Raw genomic sequence first — 22,573 nt, 5'->3', positions numbered from 1 at the left:
ATATTCACTTTGATATTGTTTATCTTTGCTGAGTGTACAATTTTCTACCAATTTTTACCTTATTTAGTAAAATAAAATTTGCTTTTATAAGACTGTGTGTATGTGTGTTCTATGGCGTAATATAACACCACTTTAGGCTACCACTTATACCGATACTGCCAAGGAATCCCCAGACTGCTATGAGACAGGCCACCATGTTCAGACAGGCCCAACACTACACATGGCAGGACACTACCAACTCTTCCCAGTGCCATCCTTAGGCATGCGTACACCTGACATCCCTAAATTTGAAGGACCTGAGGCAGGAAATCCTGTGCAGTGCCCATGGATGATATTACAAGCCTTGGCTTATATAAGGCCCTCTCTCCCTGAAATCATCAGCTCAGCAATAGATCTCCCTATGGTCCATAGCATGATTTGCCTCAGCGTTCCTTGCCTTGTTCTCCAGTTCCTGTGATTCTGTTTTAGCTGTCCTTGTCTGCTTTCTCCAGTTCCAGCATTCCTGTTCCAGTAGTTCTTGTCTTCTTTTTTCAGTCCCTGCATTCTATTCCAGTGGTTCTTGTCTTCATCTTCAGTTCTAAAGGTCCTTGTCGTTGTCTTCAGTGTCTGTGGTCCTTCTTCGGTTCTTCTATATGTTCCTTGCCTGCTGTTCTGCTCCTTGTCTTCCTGCCCTGCCTATCTCTCCCTTCTTCCCTACGGATGGATGCTCTGTATTGACCTTGTCCTGACTCTTGGAGTTTCCTGCTTGCCGCCTGCCACTGACCACTGCCTGACTCTTGGACCTTCTTGCTTGCTGTCTGCCTTTGACCATAGCCTGTCTCTGGATTCACCTCATCCACTCCTGCTCCAACCCAGTGACCTTGATGGATCTCTTCACTTGCAGAGGCCCCTTCCTAAGACCTGCCAACCCTGGCACCCAAAGATTCAATCCGAAGAGAACATGGGCTGGTATAGGTAAAGCTCCAGCTGGGCCTCTGTCTCATCCAGGTTTGCCTGCCGATGGTGGGGACCTGCAGAGCTCCTCCCTACAGGTTGTGTCAATCCCAGTTCAGCTTAAAGGTCCTCATCCGGGACAGAGAACTTCGGCACCAAAACATTTTGATTTATTTTCTGGTGAAGATACTCTGGGTGTGCAAACTATCTTCATATCATTAAAAATGGAAACCCTAGTAGCCTTACCATCTGGCTACATACATGTCAGTGCCTGAGATAGTTTGGTACCCAAGGGTGTTTACAATATTTATTCTCTTCAGGACTGCTCCAACTAGCAATTTTCTCCCCATTCTCAATGCTTAATCCTGGGGGGATTCTTTTTAGGGGGAAAAGCTCTCACTTATGGCCCAGAGCATAGTATCTTGCTCCGCAGCGTGTTTAAATAATGTAGATGTGTCTCATGAGGTGAGAGCCTGAAGTAAATCAGACAGGACCAGGTTCTGGGTGTTAAAGTAAAGTTTACTGATTTGTAATCATTAAACTAAGTCCATTTGTCCATAAGAGTGATGTTACATTTGACTGCAGGTACAAGGGCATCTCTATTGTAGGTAGGTATCCTTTTATTCAGGCATCTGTGTAGATCCCCATGGTGATATTTTCTGTGCAAAGCTCACCCAGCGGCTAACCAGGAGTCTTTTTGGAGGAGTCCCCAACTTCACAGCAAAAAGTCCTACTTTAGGGCATCTTCTTCCTGGATACCCAGCCTGTCCTGGTCCCCTGGTGAGAGCCCTTTCACCCCAAAATGGAATCAGGGGTAAAAAAATCTCTCTCTTCTGTAAATTAATAGGAGAGGGACCTTCTGGCAGGGAGTGCACGATGAAGTGTGACTTCTAATTGAAACTCCATTTTGGTGAAGCTGTGAGGCTTCACCAGAGCATAAAACTTAGATATTGAAGATGTCCCACCAATGACATACTCTGATTAGTCCCACCGCTGTCAGCTGTCAGTAAAAGGCCCAGTCCTCTTTCAGAAGACTATGCTGTCAGAATTCTGAAAGGGGATTAGCGCACTTTTTTTTTTTTTACTCCTGCTGTATTTGCATGATATTAGCTTCCTGCATCCTACAGTGACTCCTGTTTTTAATGCACACATTAAATAAGACCCGTGCTAAAATTTAACTTTGATTTTACAGTGGGTTTTATTATATCGGCCCCGTACATTGGTATTTTACCCATCCTGCATAAAACACCCCTGACATTATTATAATATTGATAATAAAAATACAATAACAAACACAAGAGGATTCCTTTCTCAACTCCAAACTTCTCCTTTCACCACAAGGCCCCACTCATGCTACCTATTCTATTACAGGAAACAGAAAAACTGCCTTCCCCAATGATCAAAATAAAAGAGAAAAATTGCAAATAAAAGTAAGGAGTAATTCCTCTGAACAAACATAATAAATATGTCAAAATCTTAAGTCTAAATAGATAAAGACAAAGGTGTTTAAATTCATTTTCAGGAGCTGCTGTAAAGCACAGTCTTTCCCTGCCTTAAGAAAGGCAAAACTATGAGTCCCTATGTGCAAAGGAATAAACCGAATAATGGATCAACCCTGTTGGGTGAATCGTAGGAGTTGCTCAATTTCCAGTGAGACTTCTGTTTATTCACTACTGTTCTGCTTCCACAGCAGCCTTTCTGTTTCTGTTGTTAATGCTGGGTTCATGCTTTTATTCTGCATAGTTTCCTTGTCACTGTTATACAGCCAACTAGTGGTCAGCCTGCATATTCAGTTCAGCTGACTCTAAAGAGTTAACCTTTGACTGGAAGCAGGAGTGCCTGGGAATTTTTGCCTTTTGTTTTTAGTAATATCTAGTTAGGCCTGTGTGCATCAACAGCTAATATGACTATCCCTGTATAATTATTTTAATTTTACTATTCTAATATCTGTGACCCAGACTATGCTGGAAGCTGTCATCTTCAGTTTATGCACAGTATGGCACCCCTATGCAGCAGAGTTATAGGAGCTGAGATTTACAAAAGATACATGGTAAAGTGGGGATTTTCCCCTTATGGGAAATCTTCAATGTCTAACAAGCTTGAACCATCTGCTGATAATGCACAGGATGTGCAGAGTGTAAAAGGTTATCCTGGAGCTAGAGTAAGACTGTTCCAGGGCGGCTAGGTCATCTTCCCTCCACTGCCCTTCTTGACGGACAGTGGGGGGTACAGTAATAAAATCCCTGACTCTACTGAGTCTGCTCCATAGTTGGAAGGATAGAGACAAATTGGAGCTTTGATCCTTTTCTAGGGTTACAGAATGGAGTAGCAGGAGTCAGGCAGAGATTTTCTCCAAAAGTCTCAGGAAACCTGAAGGGAAGAAAGTAAAGCAATGGTTACATGGAATAGACTTAGTTTTTGGGTACTTGCCAGGTTCTTATGTCCTGGATTGGCCACTGTTGGAAACAGGATGCTGGGCTTGATGGACCCTTGGTCTGACCCAGTATGGCATTTTCTTATGTTCTTAAAATGTTGCAGTACTCCTTGGAAGATTTAAGAAAACCTGTACTTAAGTGCTGCAGGCACTTGTCTGGACCAGGATGCAAATTATGCCAGCAGTGACTTATTACAGGGCTTGGTGTGCTTCCCCTCTGCTGCACCAGAAGGAATCTTTCCTTAAGCTCAACAGGACTATGAGAGTAACTATTTTACTAAGTGCTGGAAAGAAAGAGAGGCCCAGCCTAAGCCTGGGGAAAGACTAGAAGAAGTAATTGTTACAAAAGGAAGAGAAGTTTGAAGTGACAGGAGTTCAATAAATTTCTGGAACTGTGATTTTTGTTTGTTTTCTGTAACTACTGAATTTTGTCAATATGTTCTATCTATAACCCCCCCCCCCCCTTTTGGTATAATACAGTGACCGCCCCCTCCCACTACAGTAGCTGAGGTACAATAATGGAAATGGGGTTTCAGATGTTATTAGAGGGGTGACCCTAGGAAGGAAACCAAGAAGGGGAAGGCAGAAGGGAATTATCCTTCCAACTGAGTCTCCCTTAAAATGGGAAAAATAGGTCAAAAACCCACCCAGCACGTCCCTCAGGGGTAGAAGGTGGAAGGCAGAATGCAAATTACAAGAGCAAAATTTAAATGTAAACACATGAAAACCCTTAGAGCATTCAAGATACTTCAAAACCGATGAATTTTATTTTCAAGCAAGAATTATCAATGTTGTATCTACTGTGGCAGATCCTCTCGGTCTGGCCACGAGATGCCACTATCCCTGTCTTTATGATACAATTAGAAAGGGAGCCACCCATACCCTTCAGTCCCTCCCACCTGGAGGTTCTGATTGGATGACTCAGTGCTATTTATCCCGGCCATTTTAACACTTGGGGGTTCCGTTAGAGAGAGCAGCTGCAGAGGCAACCTATTTGTTTCCACACTCTGGTAGGGCTTCCCAGCCTTACCCAAAGGAGTTTCTTTTGGAAGAGATATCTCACCGTGCACTCCCTGCCCAGAGGGTCCTTCTTATAATTTACAGTGAGATAGACTTTTAAAGCTTGATACCCTTTAGGGCGAAGGTGGTCTCTTCAGGAGACCAAAAACCTATGAGCCTACTCTATTCCCTAGGTAGGCAAACACCAGTGATAGATCCTGCTGCAAGAGACAGTGAATGTAGAGAAGCTATCCATATTAAGGTTTAAAGCATTTTTTTGAACCAAGGAGTAGTGGAGAAGTTTTTGGATCCCCCTTCCCCAATGGGATATCAGCACAGGATTAATAGCCTGGTCCCCAGATTTTTCCACAAGAGAAATCACCTGAAGTAAGAGCTGAGGAATATAGAACAGCATAACCCAGGGAAAAAAAGGGAGAGAAGGAGCTCCCATCCAGATTTTCTCCCACAGAATCAGGACAGGCTGGGTGTCCACGGGAAAGAAGTGTTAGGAGCCGCGGTTGCGGCGAGCCGCAACCGGAAACCGCCGCTTACCAGCGCAGCAGACCGCCGCGTTTTCCTTAGAGATGTGCTGGGTCTTGGGTCCGGGGCCGCGGTCCGCGGCACAACATGGCCGCGGCGTTTCTGCTTCTCTTCCGGGTTGCTGGCTCCGCCCCCTTCAGGGGCTTACATCAAGGCCGAGGATTCCCTGCAGGAAGCCTCCTGTGATGGGATTGGCTCTCTTCTGGTGTGCCAGCTGGTGGGAGCTATTTAAAGGCATGTTCTGCACCTCAGACCTTGCCTTGACTTCCTCTCGGCGCCTGGTCTGTTCCTGTTCGTGGTTCCTGATCTTTGGCATTGACTGGACTGGCTGTGGCGTATTCTCTGGCTCCTGATCCCTGGACTGGCGGTGGTGTATTCTCTGGCTCCTGATCCCTGGACTGGTGGTGGTGTATTCTCTGGCTTCTGACCCCTGGACCGGCTGCGAGGTATTCTTTGGACCTCGACCCTTGGACTGGTTGCGGAGTTTCCTCAACTCCCATTATCTGAACTGTTCTACCTTTGATTCCACGACCTGCTGGAGGCACCAGCTCAGCTTTACTCTCCACGGCCTGCTGAGAACATCTACCTTTGAGTCCACGACCTGCTGGAGGCGCCAGCTCAGCTTTACTCTCCACGGCCTGCTGAGGACATCTACCTTTGATTCCACGACCTGCTGGAGGCGCCAGCTCAGCTTTACTCTCCACGGCCTGCTGAGGACATCTACCTTTGATTCCACGACCTGCTGGAGGCGCCAGCTCAGCTTTACTCTCCACGGCCTGCTGAGGACATCTACCTTTTGATTCCACGACCTGCTGGAGACATCAGCCATCCGAACCATACGACCTGCAGGAGGCGCCTGCATCCGGATCTCCCTGCCGTCCATTCCGTGAGATTCCTGGTCTAGGCCTCGCCAACCAGCGATCGGACATTCTGTTCTTCGCTGGACCAAGGGTTCACACCCCGAAATCATAACAAGAAGATCTCTAAAAGTAGGATTTTTGCAAAGCAAAGGGGAACCCAACACTAGGATTCCCACAGCACAACCATTGGGAGAATAAACTCATTTAATACCTCTATGGGCTGTACCCAGAGGTCTGTAATAAGGACACCTACCTGCCTAGAAAGAACCCTGTAACTAGAGTCAGATGTACACTCATGTTATGGTTAGCGTCAGTCTCGAGCAAGCACTCGAGGCTTGGCATACCAAGGCTCTCTAGGTGGAAGAGAAGTGAGGTGTGCCCTTGCAGTGGTGAAGACGGTCCAGGTCTCAGCCACTCCGTTGACCTACACACCCCGGTAGACCACACTATTATGGTGGTCTCTGAACAGTCCTCCGACCATTCCCAGCCCTTTCGGATCTGCCGCAGGGAGCAGCAGAGGCGGCAGGCCGGACGGAGGTCAGGTTGGCACAGGACTGAAGTGGAGAAAGCAAGGCCTTGGAACTTGGAGCAAAGCACAGAGGAGTTCAGGATGAAGACAGGAACAAGAGGGATGAGCAGGACCCTCAGGCGCCCTACCAATCCATTGCCATCGGGTGGCCCCAATGGACGGTCGCGGACCACACTGTCTCCTTCACGCCCTACACAGCCAAGAGGCTGGTCGCGGACCACAAGAAAAGCGGGAGAAGCTCGGGAAGTCACTCAGCGCAGGGTAGTGGAAACCCCTCGGGTCCTCCAGGGTTGGAACTAGGAATCAGAAGCAGGAACTCTCGGAGGCATGGGTCCCACAATCCTGGAGCATCAGGACTGCAACATCAGGAACAAGCAGGAACATCAGGAAGTCCAAGGGAGACACAGACTAGGTAGACTAGCGCAATTGTCGAAGTAAGGACTGAGTGAAAAGGTAGTCCTTTTGTAGGACAGGAAACAAGCAACTCCCTGGGAGGAGTTCAGATGAGCCACACCTGATTGGCCCTATAACTGGAGAGAAGAGCTGCGGGCTGACCCCTGGGGAGAAGGGCGTGGCCCAAACCAGGAAGTCCAGGCGAAGACTGAAGCAGGCCTCAGGCAGGCCCGGAGGCGTCGAAGACCTCCCAGGCCATGGAGCAAAAGCTGGGCAACCAGATCAGGCGAGACCCCAGCTTCGGAGTGGCCTCCAGAGAAAGGTGAGAGGCCTCCCGTAGCTCCAACTACGGGAGGAATCGTAACAACTCATCATTTTGGACAATGGACTTTTCAGTGAACCTTTGACTTACAAACTCAATTCGTTCCAGAGGGTTGGTTGTAACTCAAGTTGGTTGTAAGTTAACACTATTTTTTCGATAAGAAATAATGGAAATACCCATAATGCATTCCGAACCTCCCAAAGCACCTCTTACCTAACATTTTCATAATAAAAAAGGGTTGTATAATGTGCATAATTACCAGAAACACCTATAAGTTTCCTAGTGTACTCACTAGGAAAAAGTTATAAAATATGCCTAGCCTACCAGAAACAACAATTTCATACTGTACTCACCATTCAAGTTGACATCTTTGGCTTGCAGAAAGGGAGGAGGGGGAGGATTCCCCCTTTCCCACCCCCTCAGAGCACATCTCTGGCCCCCAAACATTTTCCCCCTCCCAGCATACTCATTCCTCCCCTCCTGATACCTTGTTGTAGCCAGCTGAGTGCTACACTCACTTTCTGCTGCTGCACAGAAGCTTCCTTGGTCACCAGTGATGCTGTTGCTTGCTTCAAAGCCATGCCGGGTCTGCCTATGTGCTCCTGTGAACATTTGCAGCTCTGGGTGTGCCTAAGATGGACAGACCTCATCATCATCGCAGCAGCAGCCAATCACTGCAACAGAGCAGAAGTCCCACCCACCAAGCCCCAAAAAAACACGATTGACAGGAAAAAAACGCCCAATTAGAAGCAACCACATGCACGAGCAGATACACATGGCCTTGGCTGGCATTCAGGTTGTAACTCAAGACTTTGGTTGTAACTCAAAACTAAAATTTTGGTTGTAACCCAAGTTGTTCGTATGTCAAGTCAGTTGTAACTCGAGGGTCCACTATATTTAACTTTATGATTCAGTATTTAATGATTATGTATTTAACTTTGACTCTTCAGGCCGGATATTTTTATTTGATGTTTTTGTTTGCACCAATGTATTTTCTCCCTCCAAGCATTCAAGCAAAGGGCATTACTCCTCCCACTGCAAGAAAGCTATCCTGCCCGCCCAGATCGCTCTCTCTCGTATTCCTGTGGGGTGAGAAAATGGACGCTCATATTTATTATTATTTATTTCCGCAAATTTTAAATAAAGCATATTAACAACTTTGTTGTAGAAACAACAGGATAACATAAAAGAAAAAGGATAAAAAGGAATACTCTGAATCCAGCAAAATTTTACACTTGTACATTCAGCCGTGATTACATTATCTTAGGAAACTGGTATAATGTTATCCTCAAAATAAGACTGCAGAGGAACAGTGAAGAAGGGGGATGATTAAAATAAAGAGATTAAAAAGAAACAGTAAAGAAAAAGCTGTAGCAGGTATAGGACCCCAAACAAACTATATGCAGATCCTATTATATCATTATGAGTTTGTCAGATCTGGTGAGGATGTAATTATTTTCCTAGCATTAAGAAAGGATTGAAACTGCTCAGGAGCAAAGAAGACAAATGTCTCAAAACGAAACTTCACCAAACATTTGCAAGGATAACGGAATAAAAAAAGTTGCCCCCAACTCAAGAGTATCTTTCTTAAGGGCTAAAATGCCTTTATGTCTATGCTAAGTTGACCTAAAAGTATCTGGAAAAATTCTAAGATTCTGCCCATAGACAGGAGAATTTAAATTTCTGAAATATAATGACATCATTTTAGATAAATCTATATAGAGAACAAAAGAGATTAACAGAGTGGCCCTTTCTATGATTTCTGGTCCTAATGACTCTAATAAGTCAGTGAGGTAAAAAGGAGGAAACTGAGGTCTAGCAGTGGCACCAGCAGATGTTTGAGAGGATGAAGTCAAAAAAGTAACTTTGGTAATCGAAGGAAATTCACCAGAAGGTATCCAAGAACTTGCAAGAAATATTTTTTTAAAGTAACCTCAGGGAATTCACCCAATATCTTAGGAAAATTTAGAATCCAAAGGTTCAAACAGCGAGAAGAATTCTCCAAGCCTCTGAGAAAGTGCTCCACTATTTCGGATAAATGTGGATTGAATCCCCTGAATTTTAACAATGTCCTGATGGACTGCAGAAAGCTATCTTGAATGTTCTATTAAAGTTACTTTCGTGCTGTTCCATGAGGGGATTCAATTTAGAAACCACATTGTCCACTTTGCAGACAGAAAAAGATTAAATCTAAGAAAAGTTTTCCATAAGTTCCCATAGAGACTCCATAGAGGGTCTTGTTTAAATTAAACACCAGCTGTAATTTGTCTTTAAAACTCTCTGTTCCAAAACTCCTTGCAATGCGGGGCTATTTCTGCAGGTCAAGTCTGAACGCTTCTTAAAGCTTTTAGGCACATACCAGAGGGTTGATCTGAGACAGACGCTGCAGAAGACGGATAGGGAGGATTAAGACCCTTTTTTTGGTGCACATAAAGTTTCAGACATTCCTTTCTTAAACTCTGCATAAGCTTAGATAGGTCTTACTTAATATTTGTTTTCTGTGCCGGGGATATTCTTTCATTATAAAAAGAGCAGGGAGAGGCAGGAGTGGGGCACAATTTGTCCAAACTCTGACAAAACAGAATGGCACTGGACTTCACAGATAAAGAAATCTACCAGAGGGATTTTGACCCTAGAGCCTACCTGGACACGTATTATGCTGCTGACGTGGGGAGTTTTGTTACTGATGAGTATTTGCCATTCATACTTAAAAATCTCTTTGGAACTTTTGCTTCAGGTAAGTGCAATATTTCTCAGCTGGTTTTCCTATCTTCCGGTTCTGTATGTGTAGTGCAGCCAAGCCAAATGAGCAGACTGCTGGACCAAGAAGTCCTTTTCCTTGTTTCTGAATGGTTTCAACAGTTGTTGTTTTGCTTTTCTATTTCAACTTTCTTGCCAGACTGCTCGATGGGTCCTTTTTCTGGTAAATAATAGCTATGTTTACATGTCTGAATTGGAGTTGATAGGACTATAAATATATTTGCAGATAAAATTGCATCATAAAATGTTCCCCAACACTGTGCATGTGAGAGTGCTTGTCTGTGTATATATGATTCAGCATGTGAGGGATCGTGTGTGTGTGTGTGTGTGTGTGTGTATATGACTGAGCATGTGAGAGAGCTTGTGTGTGTATATATGATTCAGCATGTGAGGGATTGTGTGTGTGTGTATATGACTGAGCATGTGAGAGAGCTTGTGTGTGTATATATAATTCAGCATGTGAGAGATCATGTGTGTGTATATATGACTGAGCATGTGAGAGAGCTTGTGTGTGTATAATGGGCCCTTGGTCTGACCCAGCAAGGCACTATCCTTCAGCTGTCTGTGCTGTATTCATGCTTTACAGGAGGAGAGAGAGCCTCTGTTGTGTGTAATATTCAGTTTCTGTACTCTCTCCTGCAGGGGCTATAAGAGGAGACACCCTGATAGACATCGGCTCTGGTCCCTCCATTTACCAGTTCCTCTCAGCCTGTGAATACTTCAGAGAAATCATCGCCACAGATTACACGGACCGGAACCTGCAGGAGCTGGAGAAGTGGCTGAAGAAGGAGCCGGGAGCATTTGACTGGAGCTCCGCTGTGAAGTTTGTGTGTGAATTGGAAGGTGACAGGTATGGATATGGCCCGAGTGAAGGCACAGCTGCACTAGCAGACGTGACTGCCTTTGTGTGTGCAAGAGCTGGGACATGCACTCCAGGGTTCCCATGTAATATGTGCAGCGCTGTACAGCATAGCATTGCACTAAGATGCTGCAGCACCTGCAGAAGTGATGTGCTCAGGTTCTGGGTGGTGGTGGTGGTGGGGGAGTTCAGTCTTGCTGGGGGCATTTCATTACCTGCCGTTGGTCAACCAAATTGCTCTGGTGGTTCTGGAGATGGCAGAATGTGTGGGGAAACTCCGTTGTGCTGAAGGAACTGCAATACAAGAAAATTGGTTCTTACCTGATAATTTTCGTTCCTGAGGTACCCCGGATCAGTCCAGACTCCTGGGTTTTGTCCCTGCACCAGCAGGTAGAGACAGAAAGATTGACAGCCTCTGCCCTATATATACCTAGGCGCTACCCATAGCCTGTCAGTATTACGTAATATCAAAGCAGCAGAAAAGCCAACTAAACTAACTATATACAAAAAACCGTAAACAGAAAAAAGGAGCATGGACCCCCAACTGTAACTAGACCCCAAAACAGGGGAACAAGAAGTGAGATAACCCTACGAGATGTAAAGCAATGCTGATGAAGCGGACTCTCCATTACCTCCAAACGGTAAAAGACGGGCGGGACTCTGGACTGATCCGTGGTAGTACAGGAATGAAAATTATCAGGTAAGAACCAATTTTCTTTTCCCTGTACATACCCGGTTCAGTCCAGACTTCTGGGATGTACCAGAGCGAACACCTAATGGGGATGGGAACCGGAGAGGCCTGCGCGAAGCACACCTTCCCCAAAGTTAGCCACTCCTGGCGCCCGAACATCAAGTCTGTAATGCCTCGCAAAGGTATGTAAGGACGTCCATGTAGCCGCCCGGCAGATCTCTTGTGGTGAAATCTTCTGGCATTCCGCCCAAGAGGTGGCCTGAGAATGAGTTGAGTGTGCCCAAAGACCCCCAGGTAAAGGACGACCATGGAGTAAATAAGCCGAATTAATAGCCTCCGTCAACCAGCGAGCTATGGTAGTCTTAGAGGCCATGTTATCTTTCTTAGGGCCGCTCCAGAGCACAAAGAGGTGGTCCGAGACTCGAAACTCATTAGTAACCTCCAGATAGCGTAGGAGAGCTCTGCGAACATTCAATTTGCACAGATCCCATGAAAGAGGGTCCGACCTATTCAAATCGGAGAACAACAGAAGTTCCACAGATTGATTCAAATGGAAAGAAGAAACAACCTTAGGTAGAAAAGAAGGAACCGTGTGCAAGGAGACACCAGAATCGGAGATTTGCAGGAATGGGTCCCTACAGGACAGTGCTTGAAGCTCGGAAATCCTTCGTGCCGATGTGATTGCCACTAGAAAGACAACCTTCAACGTTAAGTCCTTCAAAGTTGCGCTACATAAGGGTTCAAAGGGTGGGGCACACAGAGCTTTGAGAACTAAATTCAGATTCCAAGATGGACAAAGAGAGCTTAGTGGTGGACTCAAATGCCTCGCTCCCTTCAGGAAACGAGCAACATCTGGATGCGTGGCCAATGGTACGCCCTGAATAGGACCGTGTAAGGATCCAAGAGCCACCACTTGGACCCGCAACGAACTACAAGACAGTCCCTTGGCTAAGCCCGCCTGAAGGAAACTTAGAATATCGAACACAGCGGCATGAGTGGGAACAATCTCCCTCGCCACACACCAGGAGTCGAAAACCTTCCAGACTCGGATGTAAGACAAAGAAGTAGAAGTCTTATGCGTTTGCAATAGCGTAGTGACTACTGCTACGGAATAGCCTTTGCCCCACAGGCACGGCCTCTCAAAAGCCAAACCACTAGACAGAAGCGATCGACCTGGTCGAAACAGACTGGACCCTGATGGAGAAGGTTCAGGATCGGATGGAAACATAGAGGACTGTCCACTACCAGATGAAGCAAGTCCGCGTGGCTACTCGGGAGCTACCAGGATCACGTTCACCGGGTGCCCTTCTATGCACCTGATCACCTTGCCTATAAGAGGCCAAGGGGGGAACACGTACAGGAGAACCGTCGTTGGCCAAGGAAGGACCAAAGCATTCACGCCTTCCGCTCCTGTTGCCCTGCGGCGAGCGAAGAATCGCGGGGCCTTGGAATTTTTGTATGTCGCCATTAGATCCATTTGGGGAACGTCCTACCTGTCACAGAGAAGTTGCAAAGCTTTGTCTGCCAGCTCCCACTCGCCGGGGTCGAGACGATGCCGACTCAGAAAATCCACTTGAACGTTGTCCAGCCCTGCAATGAGGGATGCAGCTATGCTGAGGAGATGCTACTCCGCCCAGTCTACTAACAGGCGCGCTTCTTCTGCTACGACGCGACTTCTGGTGCCTCCCTGACAATTGATGTAAGCCACTGTGGTCGCGTTGTCGGATAACACCCGGACCGACTTCCAGCCGATCAACGGGAGGAACGCTTGTAGCACGAGGTAGACTGCTCTGGTCTGTAGCTGATTGATGGACCATCGAGATTCTTCCGGAGTCTACTGCCCCTGCACAGGAGTCCTCAGACAAACTGCACCCCAGCCTGAGAGACTAGCATCTGTGGTCACCACTGTCCAATCCGGAACCACCAATGGAACTCCTCTGGTCATATTGTCCCTGATCAACCACCAATGTAGGCTGGAGCGAGTGGAGTCTGGCAATGGTAGAACCAGATGGAACTGCTCGGAGGTCAGATTCCAGCGGGAAAGCAAGACTGACTGTAAAGGCCGCATATGAGCGAAGGCCCAGGGAACCAGCTCCAAAGTAGAAGTCATAGATCCTAGTAGTTGTAAATAATCCCAGATGATGGACTGGGACTTGTTGAGCAAGGACTGTACTTGCACCTGCAACTTGACAATCCTGTCGTTCGTGAGAAAGACCCGACCCTGCCGAGTGTCGAACAAAGCTCCCAAATACTCCAAGGATTGGGAGGGGATAAGGTGACTCTTGGCCATACTGATCACCCAGCCAAGCACCTCCAGCAGCTGCAACAGCCGCCAGATTGTCTCCTGGCAAAGAGCTTCCGACTTTGCTCGAATCAGCCAATCGTCCAGATAGGGGTTTACCAAAAACGCCTCTCTGTGCAGTTGTGCTGCCACGACCACCATGATCTTGGTGAAGGTCCTGGGTGCTGTAGCGAGACCGAAGGGCAGAGACTGAAACTGATAATGTCTCCCCAAAATTGCAAATCTCAGGAACTGCTGATGATCCTTCCTAATGCCTACATGGGGATACGCCTCCATGAGATCCAGAGATGCCAGGAACTCCCCGGGATGTACTGCCTCGATCACAGACTGGAGCATTTCCATACGGAACCTTGGAATGCGCAGACATCTGTTTACCCTTTTTAAATCTAGAATGGGACGGGAGGACCCCTTCTTCTTCGGTACCACGAAGTAGATGGAATATCGGCCTGTGCGCTGTTCCGAGGGAGGAACTGGAACAATGGCTCCCAGGTCGAGAAGACGTTGCACAGTCAGCTTTACCGCCTGGGGTTTCACGGTGTAGCCGCATGGAGAGACCAGAAACTGTTGACGTGGTTGGCGTGCAAAATCTAAAGTGTAGCCATCTCTTATCACAGAGAGGACCCACTGGTCCGACGTGATCTTGGCCCATTCCTCATAAAACAGATATAGTCTGCCCCCTACCACTGGCACCGAGGAATGGACCGGCAGCCCATCATTGTGAAGTTTTGCCTCCTGAAGCAGATGGGGAGGTACCGGGTCTACCAAAACGGCATCCTCGAAAGGACTGAGACTATGACTGTTGTTTGCCTGTAGACTGACAAAAGATGAAGTGGACGCCCGGGGCGTACGAATCCTCCAATCACCCTGAAAACGAGATCTTGAGGAAAACGAAGACCTCGGCTTAGGCCTATCTTCGGGAAGGCAATGGACCTTATTCCCCTCCAAGGACTGAACCAAGTCTTCGAGCTCCTTGCCGAACAGCAACTTTCCCTTAAAAGGAAGAGAGCCCAACCTAGATTTGGAAGACATATCCGCTACCCAGTGCCAAAGCCACAATAAGCGTCTAGCTGAAACCGCTGAGACCATGGACCGAGCAGAAGTTCGCAGAAGATCATACAGCACATCTGCACTGTATGCTATCACCACTTCCAGGCACCCAGCTTGCCGAGCTTCCTCTTTGGAGAGAGACTCGTTGGCCAGAAGTTGTTGAACACACCGCAGGCCCGCTCTCAAACCAAAATTACTACACATGGCTGCTCGGACCCCCAGTACCGAGACTTCAAAAATTGTCTTCAGCTGCAGCTCAAGTTTACGGTCTTGCCAATCCTTGAGAGCTGTACCGCCTGTGACCAGAATAGTCGTCTTCTTTGTAACTGCAGCGACCGCGGCATCGATCTTCGAGACTCGCAGAAGCTCTAGAGCCTCCTCTGGTAGAGGATAGAGCTTATCCATGGCCTTCGTAACTTTAAGGCCCATAACAGGTGTATCCCATTCCCGGTACAGCAAATCCGTCGCCGAAAAATGGAAAGGAAAGGAAAGGTAGTAGGCGGGCCCCTCAGACCCAATAACACAGGATCCATAGGCCCTAAGACCGCTGGATCCTGTGTCAGTTCAATGCCTAACTCCTTCAAAATAGCCGGGATAAGAGGGGTAAGCTCATCCCTTCTGAATAACCGGACTACCTTAGGGTCATCTCCTTCCATGCCATGGGTATCTCGTGCAGCACTCTGCTGCAGATCCCCCTCACCCTCTATCCCCTTTGGGGGAGGGCTGGCCAGGCCCTGATCCTCTGAATCCAAAGAAACATCAGAGAAGGAACTAGAATTGTCCTGTGGCGCCTGGGACCTTAAAGGGCGCTTATCCTTGGTGGCATCCTTCTCCGAGCGACTCCAGGCCCACTTCCGGGATTTTGAGGGTAAAGGTGAGGGACTCCTGTCCCTGCCGCGTCTCTTTGCGGCTTTTTTAGCTCGAAAGGCCTTGTGTAAAAAACGAATATAGTCCGAATTTGAGGAGGATGAGGAAGAGGAATCCCCCTTATCTGCAGGGGCCTCTCCCCTTGCAGACTGCAGCGGTTTCGCCACGCTAGACCCCCCCTACGGGCAAACACTGCTGAGGTAAAAAATTAACACCCACTGTGGCTGGCCCTGCCGCGCCGAAACCATCCAAAATGGTGCCCGTTCCCGCGCTCAGCGGGAACGGAGCCAAGGGAAGGACTGGCATCTCCCCGAACGTGCGGGTAACTGAAGAGACGTGCAGCATGACCCCCCCCCGGCATGCAAGAAGGACACAGATCCTCATCAGATAAACGACCGCGCACCGAGCCACATGCCCTGCATGCCACCCTCAGGGACATGTCGGGCCGAGAGAAGCAGAGAAAAAAATAACCTCTCTTTTTTTTTTTAAACGGCGATCGGGAACAAAAAACAGCAAGCACCGAAAGAAAAAACCCTGATGAGGGAAGGGAGAGTCGAAGGAAACAACAGATTTTTTTTTTTAAATTTAATTAGGAGTACTTGCCCAGTACAGGAAAGGGTCTTGCCACCAGGTCTCCAGGGGTGAGTGAGCCAGGCTCCCCGGTATCAACCCCTCAGCTGCTGAAGAAAGGGCTATTGGGTCCTCGACCGCAGCCGCAGCTGCCTCTTAAACCAGGAGGGACTGCACTTCCCCTGGGAGGCTAAGGAGATCCTTGCTGAAGTCTTTCTTTTTTTTTTGCAAACAAGACCTACCAAAAAGAGGATATTAAATTTAAAATGGAACCTCTAACTAACTGCCTCAGACTAATACAGACTATGTAAGCAAACCTAGCACCTGCTGGAGACAGAGTAATACTGACAGGCTGTGGGTAGCACCTGGGTATAGATAGGGCAGATGCTGTCAATCTTTCTCTGTCTCCACCTGCTGGAGACAGAGTAATACTGACAGGCTGTGGGTAGCACCTGGGTATATATAGGGCAGATGCTGTCAATCTTTCTCTGTCTCCACCTGCTGGTGCGGGGGACAAAACCCAGGAGCCTGGACTGATCCAGGTACATACGTACAGGGAATGGTTTTAGCATGCTCTCGGTTAAAACTTTGAAATGTTTTTGCCAGCTTTTTTCTCTGTGATATGATGATCTTGTGCACAAGCATTTGCAGTGCAGTCCCCTCATCATGAGTGCAAGACGAATGGAATGGCAGAGGATTGCACCCTACAGAGCAATCTATTTTGTACAACCCATAACAGCACCCACTTCCCTAATGTCACTCTCAATTCTGAGCAAATCATGAGGATTAAATCTCCCATTTCAAGAAAAAACAATTACCATCAGCAGTGTCAGAATTCATGAAGAGTGGGCTAAGCAAAGAGGTTCCAGGTGGGTGGGGGCATGAAGGATAAAGCCTGAGATCACAAGGCCAGTAGTGTTACAACAGAAATGTGCAACAGATAAATTGTTACAGAGTGTGTAAGTTCCAACAACTTGAGAACAAGATGCATTAAGAATCTGAAACAAGACTTTATTCAGTATATTGGGCTTTTCATGGAAGCATAGAAATGCGATAGCAGAAAAATATGTATGGCCTATCTAGTCTGTCCATCCTCACCAACTAATTCAACTTATAATTCCTATCATTCCCTCAGAGATCCTCCTGGTTTATCTCATGCATTCTTGAATTAAGATACTGTCTTTATCTCTGCTACCTACATGGGGAGGCTGTTCCATGCATGCACCACCCTCCCTGTAAAGAAATATTTTTTTAGATTACTCCCAAATCTCTTTCACACTCATCCCATGGCCCCTCACTCTAGAGCCTCCTTTCTGTTGAAAGAGGCTCATCTCTTGTGTATGGAAACCCTGGAGGTATCTAAATGTCTCTATCATATCTCCCCTATCCCGCCTTTCCTCTGGGGCAGGGAGTGTGTATGTGTGTGGGTGGGGGATATGCTGCTTGCCCAATCAGGAATGAAAAAAAAAAAGGTTATTCTGTAGAAACTTGGTGCCATGGAGGCACTGCAAGCTTAGGAAGGAAGGAGCTGCCTAAATGTAGTAAGTATGCCACTCCGGGGCAGGGGAGAGGATGTTCTTCTCTTGTGGTGGGCCCAAGTGGAGATCTGCTTACTCTGGCAGAACTGAACTTGGGAGCAACCATTGTGGAATTCCACAACCCAGGAAGAGCTGCTACCCTCAGGCCTCAGCTTGGGAGGAGCTCATTATCCCGTTGAGTACCTACCCAGGGAAAAGGATCACCGCTGTTGCCTGCCCATGGAAATGGGCAAAGAGAAAAATGAGGCGGTGGTAAGGGAAAATAAAAGGCAAAAAGTTTAAGAAAAAGTGAAATAAGCAAATTGAACCATGAGAAAATAAAGCCAAGCAAATTGAGAAAAATACAAAAATGGAGAGAAAAATAGGAAAAATTAGTGTAAATATCAAAAAAGAAAAAAAAAAAAAAGGTTGGGAAGGGTGAGATGGAGTTTTTCTTGGATCCTAAAAGATTTTGGCTGGCACCTAAGTTTTTTGTTTTTTTTAAAATTGTCTAGCCCTTACCATTGTGGTGTCTCTTTCTCTGGATCTGGGTGTGGTCGGTCTCTCTGTGCCTGTATGAGTGTTAGTTTTCTGTCTGTTTGTCTGTGTGTGGGGGTCTCTGTGTTTGTTTCACTCTTTGTCTGTCTGGGTGTCGGGTGTCTGCCTCTCTGTGCCCATGCGTGTATGTGTGAGCTTGTTCCTTTCAGCAATTTGATGAGAAACAAAATGGGGAAATGGTTGGCCACTAATTGGCAAGGTGGCTGCCTGATGGATACCCTTCATATTGTATATTACACATCTTGGGGGGGGGGGGGTGTTTCCCCCCAACCAATTACATGAATGGAAAAGTTTGCCGTAGGGTGTACATGTTTAGATTTTTAAATCTATCCCTATATGCTTTAGAACGAATACCACTGATCATTTTATTAGCTACCCTCTAGACCAGGGGTCGGGAACCCATGGCTCGCGAGCCAGATATGGCTCTTTTGAGGGCTGCATCTGGCTCGCGGACAAGTGTCGCCACACTTCGCGGTTCCCCGCTGACCCAGCTGCTCCCCGGTCCTCCGCCGCCCGGGCTTAAAATGCTGTCAGCCCGGGCGGAACGCGGCAGGACAGCAGGAGTCAGCGGCACCGGCGTGCTCTCTTCTCCCCCCCCCGCGGCCCGGAAGAGGAAGTGGAGAGCATCGGGTGCCTGCGCGGAAGAAGAGACCACACTAGCGTGGTCTCTTCTTCCGCGCAGGCACCCGATGCTCCCCACTTCCTCTTCCGGGCCTGCGGGGGGGGGGGGGGGAGGAGAAGAGAGAGTCAGCGGCACGACTGGAGTCAGCCGGGTGCCTGCGCGGGAGTCATCGGGTGCCTGCGCGGGAGTCTTCCCGCGCAGGCACCCGATGCTCACCACTTCTTCTACCGGGCCGCGGGAAGAAGAGAGCACGCCGGTGCGCTCTCTTCTTCCCGCGGCCCGGAAGAGGAAGTGGTGAGCATCGGGTGCCTGCGCGGGAAGAAGAGGCCACGCTAATGTCCGACGGGAAGAGGACTGCAGCGCGGCTCGGAGGAAAATGAAGAGTTTCAACCGCGACCGATGGGACTCCGCCTTCGCCTGGGCTGAAAATGAAGGAGGTTAGCGTTGGGAGGAGGCTGCTGCTGCCGCGAGTTCCCGGGGTGGGGGTGGGGGAGAGAGAGAGTGAATGAGCGAGCAAGCATGTGTGTTTGAGATCCTGTGTGTGTGAGTGAGAGATTGCATGTATGTGAATGATTGAGAGCCTGTATATGTGAAAGAGAGTATGTCTGTGATTGAGAGCCTGCCTGTGAGAGAGAGAGCATGAATGTACGTTTACCATTGGGAACCTGTATGTGTAAGTTTGTGATTGAAAACCTGTTTGTGTGAAAGAATATGTGTGTATGATTGAGATCCTTTGTGTGTGAGAGAAATCATGTGTATGTATGATTAAGAGCCTGTGTGTACAAGTAAGATAGATATCATGTGTGTCTGTGTCTGATTGACAGCTGGTTTAGGTGATGGAGTATGTGATTGAGAGCCTGTGTTTCAATGAGAGAGAGAGACCATGTGTGTCTGTGTGTGATTGAGAGCTGATTTAGGTGAGGGAGCATGTGAGTATGTGATTGAGAGCCTGTGTGTAAATGAGAGAAAGAGAGGACATGTTTGTAAGCATGTGAATGAGTCTGTGTGTGAGAGAAAAAGACAGCATGTATTTATGTGATTGAAAGCCTGTGTGTGTGTGTGTAAGCGTGAAAAGATAGACAGCATATGTGTAAATGTGTAATTAAGAGCCTATATGAGAGAGAAAAAACATGTGTATATGTGAGTACTGAGAGCATGTGTGTATAGGTGTGTCATTGAGAGCCAGTGTGAGAGAGAGTGCTGGTATGTGACTGAGAGAGGAGAAAGTTCCAAGCAAACCACCCCACCTCCTGCTAATTCAGAACAATCTCAGGACACCTGGATATCAAACGTTCCCAGGTATGCAGAGCAAAAAAATTTTTGTATCCTTATTATTTTTCATTACTGGATCTTTGTGTCTGCTATTTTGAAATATTTTGTTGGTATCTGGAAATGTTTTATATGAGTTTTTAATTATTGGATATTCCACTCATCAGCTGTTTCGAAATATGTTCTTTTTGTTAGTACAGTTTTACTGCTGATGATTTTATATTTCTTGATTTGTTTTATAAGGATGGGTGATGTTTCTTTTTTCCTTTGTTACACTGCATACAGAGACTCTGGCTTGTTGCAGTTTCCAATTCAGTTTTTTCTGCATGCTTCTTGTTATGCGTTTTGGTCTCTTTATTCTATGTTAGGTGAGGGACAGCACGTGATTCAGGTGAGGTTTTCTGCTGGCGTGTTGTTTCTGTGTAGGACTCTATAGCAGCCTGACTTGGTCCGTTTTCCTAATAGGAGATGTATTGGTGTCTTAAGGCCTGGCGTAATATTTTCAGAGACTTATTGTACATTAAAAGTGTGATCTTACATAAAATGCACATATTTACTTGTATTTAGTTTTAAACATATTGTATGGCTCTCATGGAATTACATTTTAAAATATGTGGCGTTTATGGCTCTCTCAGCCAAAAAGGTTCCTGACCCCTGCTCTAGACTGACTCCAACCAGTTTATATCCTTTTGATGGTGCAGTCTCCAGAACTGCACAGTTTTCCAAATTAGGTCTCACCAGGGACCTATACAGGGGCAGTATCAACTCCCTTTTTCTGCTGACCATTCCTCTCCCTATGCAATCAAGCATCTTTCTAGCTTTTTACAGTCGCTTTATCCACCTGTTTGGTCACCTTAGGATCATCAGATACAATCACCCCTAGATCTCACTCTTCTTTTGTGCTTAGAAGAACTTCACCCCCAATACTGTACTGCTCCCTTGGGCTTTTGCAGCACAAATGCATGACTCTGCATTTTATAACATTAAATCTTAGCTGCCAGACCCTAGACCTCTCCTCCAGCTGTACTAGATCCTTCCTAATGTTTTCCACAACTTCCTGGCTGGCTACTGTGTTACAGATTTTGGTATCAACGGCAAAAAACCCAAATCTTTCCAGACACTGTTGCAAAGAATTGCTCCCCGACATACACCCCTAGTAATGCCCCCCTTCTGGAAGTGAACTCCATTTACTGCTGCCCTTTGTCGCCTCCCACTCAACCTGTTTCTAACCTAGTCAGTCACTCTAGGGCCTATATCAAGAGTGCTCCATTTATTTACAAGTCACCTACATAGAACCGTGTGATCTTGTTAGAGCCTGAGACAGAGAGTGGGCAGCATTTCTTCAATGAAGGATCAGTAAGAACAGAAAGTAACTAACACACAACACAAACCACAGACAACAAAAGATTTTTACTCTGTTACTTCAACCCCTATAAGAACAGAGCCACCTAGTGGCCTAATAATAGATTACACTCTCCAATATTTTAGGCTGTAACTAATGGCTGTTATATATCTCACCATAGATGAGGTGGACCTTGGCATCTTTATCTGTTCGCATGATTCTTAATACACTAGCAAAGCTATCAGATTCTCTCTTCAAGATTTGGCAATTAAGCTAACTCCAGAGGACTGATTTTATCTGAAGTTTTCATTTCTATTCCTCGTCTCATTTAGGGAAAAGTGGACAGAGAAGGAAGAAAAGGTGAGGAGAACGGTGACACGGCTTCTGAAGTGCGACGTCACTAAGAGTAACCCACTGGAGCCGCTGACCCTGCCTCAGGCTGACTGCCTGCTCACCTTTCTTTGTCTGGATGCTGCCTGCAAGGACCATGAAGCTTTCTGCTGTGCTCTGAGGAATATCACGTCGCTGCTGAAACCAGGAGGGTACTTAGTAATGGGTGGGGTACTAGGATCCAGTATGTATATGGTTGGCCAGTATCCATTTTTTAGCCTTGATTTAGAAAAGGAATTTCTAGAGAGGGCAGTCTGTGATGCAGGTTATGTTGTGGAACGGCTTGAGGTACAGCCTCGAACTGACCTGACCTCCATGTTTTTATCAGATTACAAGGCTTCCTTCTTTCTTCTTTTACGTAAGCAGATGGACATGAAGTAGTCCTTGTGGAAAGAGGCCTCCTCTTAACATTCAGGCATGCCAAGTCCAAGTTTCTTTCTGCATGCTGTGATGTCATGTAATTAGGTGATAACCTTTTCAGCCATTAAATGACTGTCCATTGTAAAAAGGTTTAAACCACACCCAAGGGCCTTTTATTTTAAATCAAAAGAAATATCATCATATTATGTTTAACCCACTGACCCAGGGAGATATACAAAGGAAATTGGTTCTCCTGTAGGCCAAAGGACTCTGGTGTTTTTCTCCTGTCTCTCTTGGAATGGAAGTTATAAGAAATCATGATTCTTTTTTGTTTATTTTAAAGATAAACTCCTATGAGTGAAAAAAAATGCAGAAAGAAGCACAGAATATGTGTGATGGTGGGGTGCTG

The 22,573-nt window shown here is 46.8% G+C and overlaps 1 protein-coding gene across 1 annotated transcript; it reads left to right on the top strand.

Annotated features, from left to right (window-relative positions):
* Positions 1-9,397: 9,397 nt before the first annotated feature.
* On the top strand, positions 9,398-22,325 carry LOC115073865 (nicotinamide N-methyltransferase-like). Its single transcript, XM_029572769.1, has 3 exons — positions 9,398-9,747; positions 10,413-10,620; positions 21,747-22,325. Exons 1-3 carry the CDS (start codon positions 9,594-9,596, stop codon positions 22,183-22,185), a joined length of 801 nt encoding a protein of 266 aa, XP_029428629.1. The 5' UTR covers positions 9,398-9,593; the 3' UTR covers positions 22,186-22,325.
* Positions 22,326-22,573: the final 248 nt, after the last annotated feature.

Source organism: Rhinatrema bivittatum, chromosome 12 (genome assembly GCF_901001135.1).
Source record: "Rhinatrema bivittatum chromosome 12, aRhiBiv1.1, whole genome shotgun sequence".
NCBI classification, from domain to species: Eukaryota; Metazoa; Chordata; class Amphibia; order Gymnophiona; family Rhinatrematidae; genus Rhinatrema; species Rhinatrema bivittatum.
The sequence above is the reverse complement of the archived record's forward strand: the minus strand, read 5'-3'. Positions and strand labels throughout refer to the sequence as shown.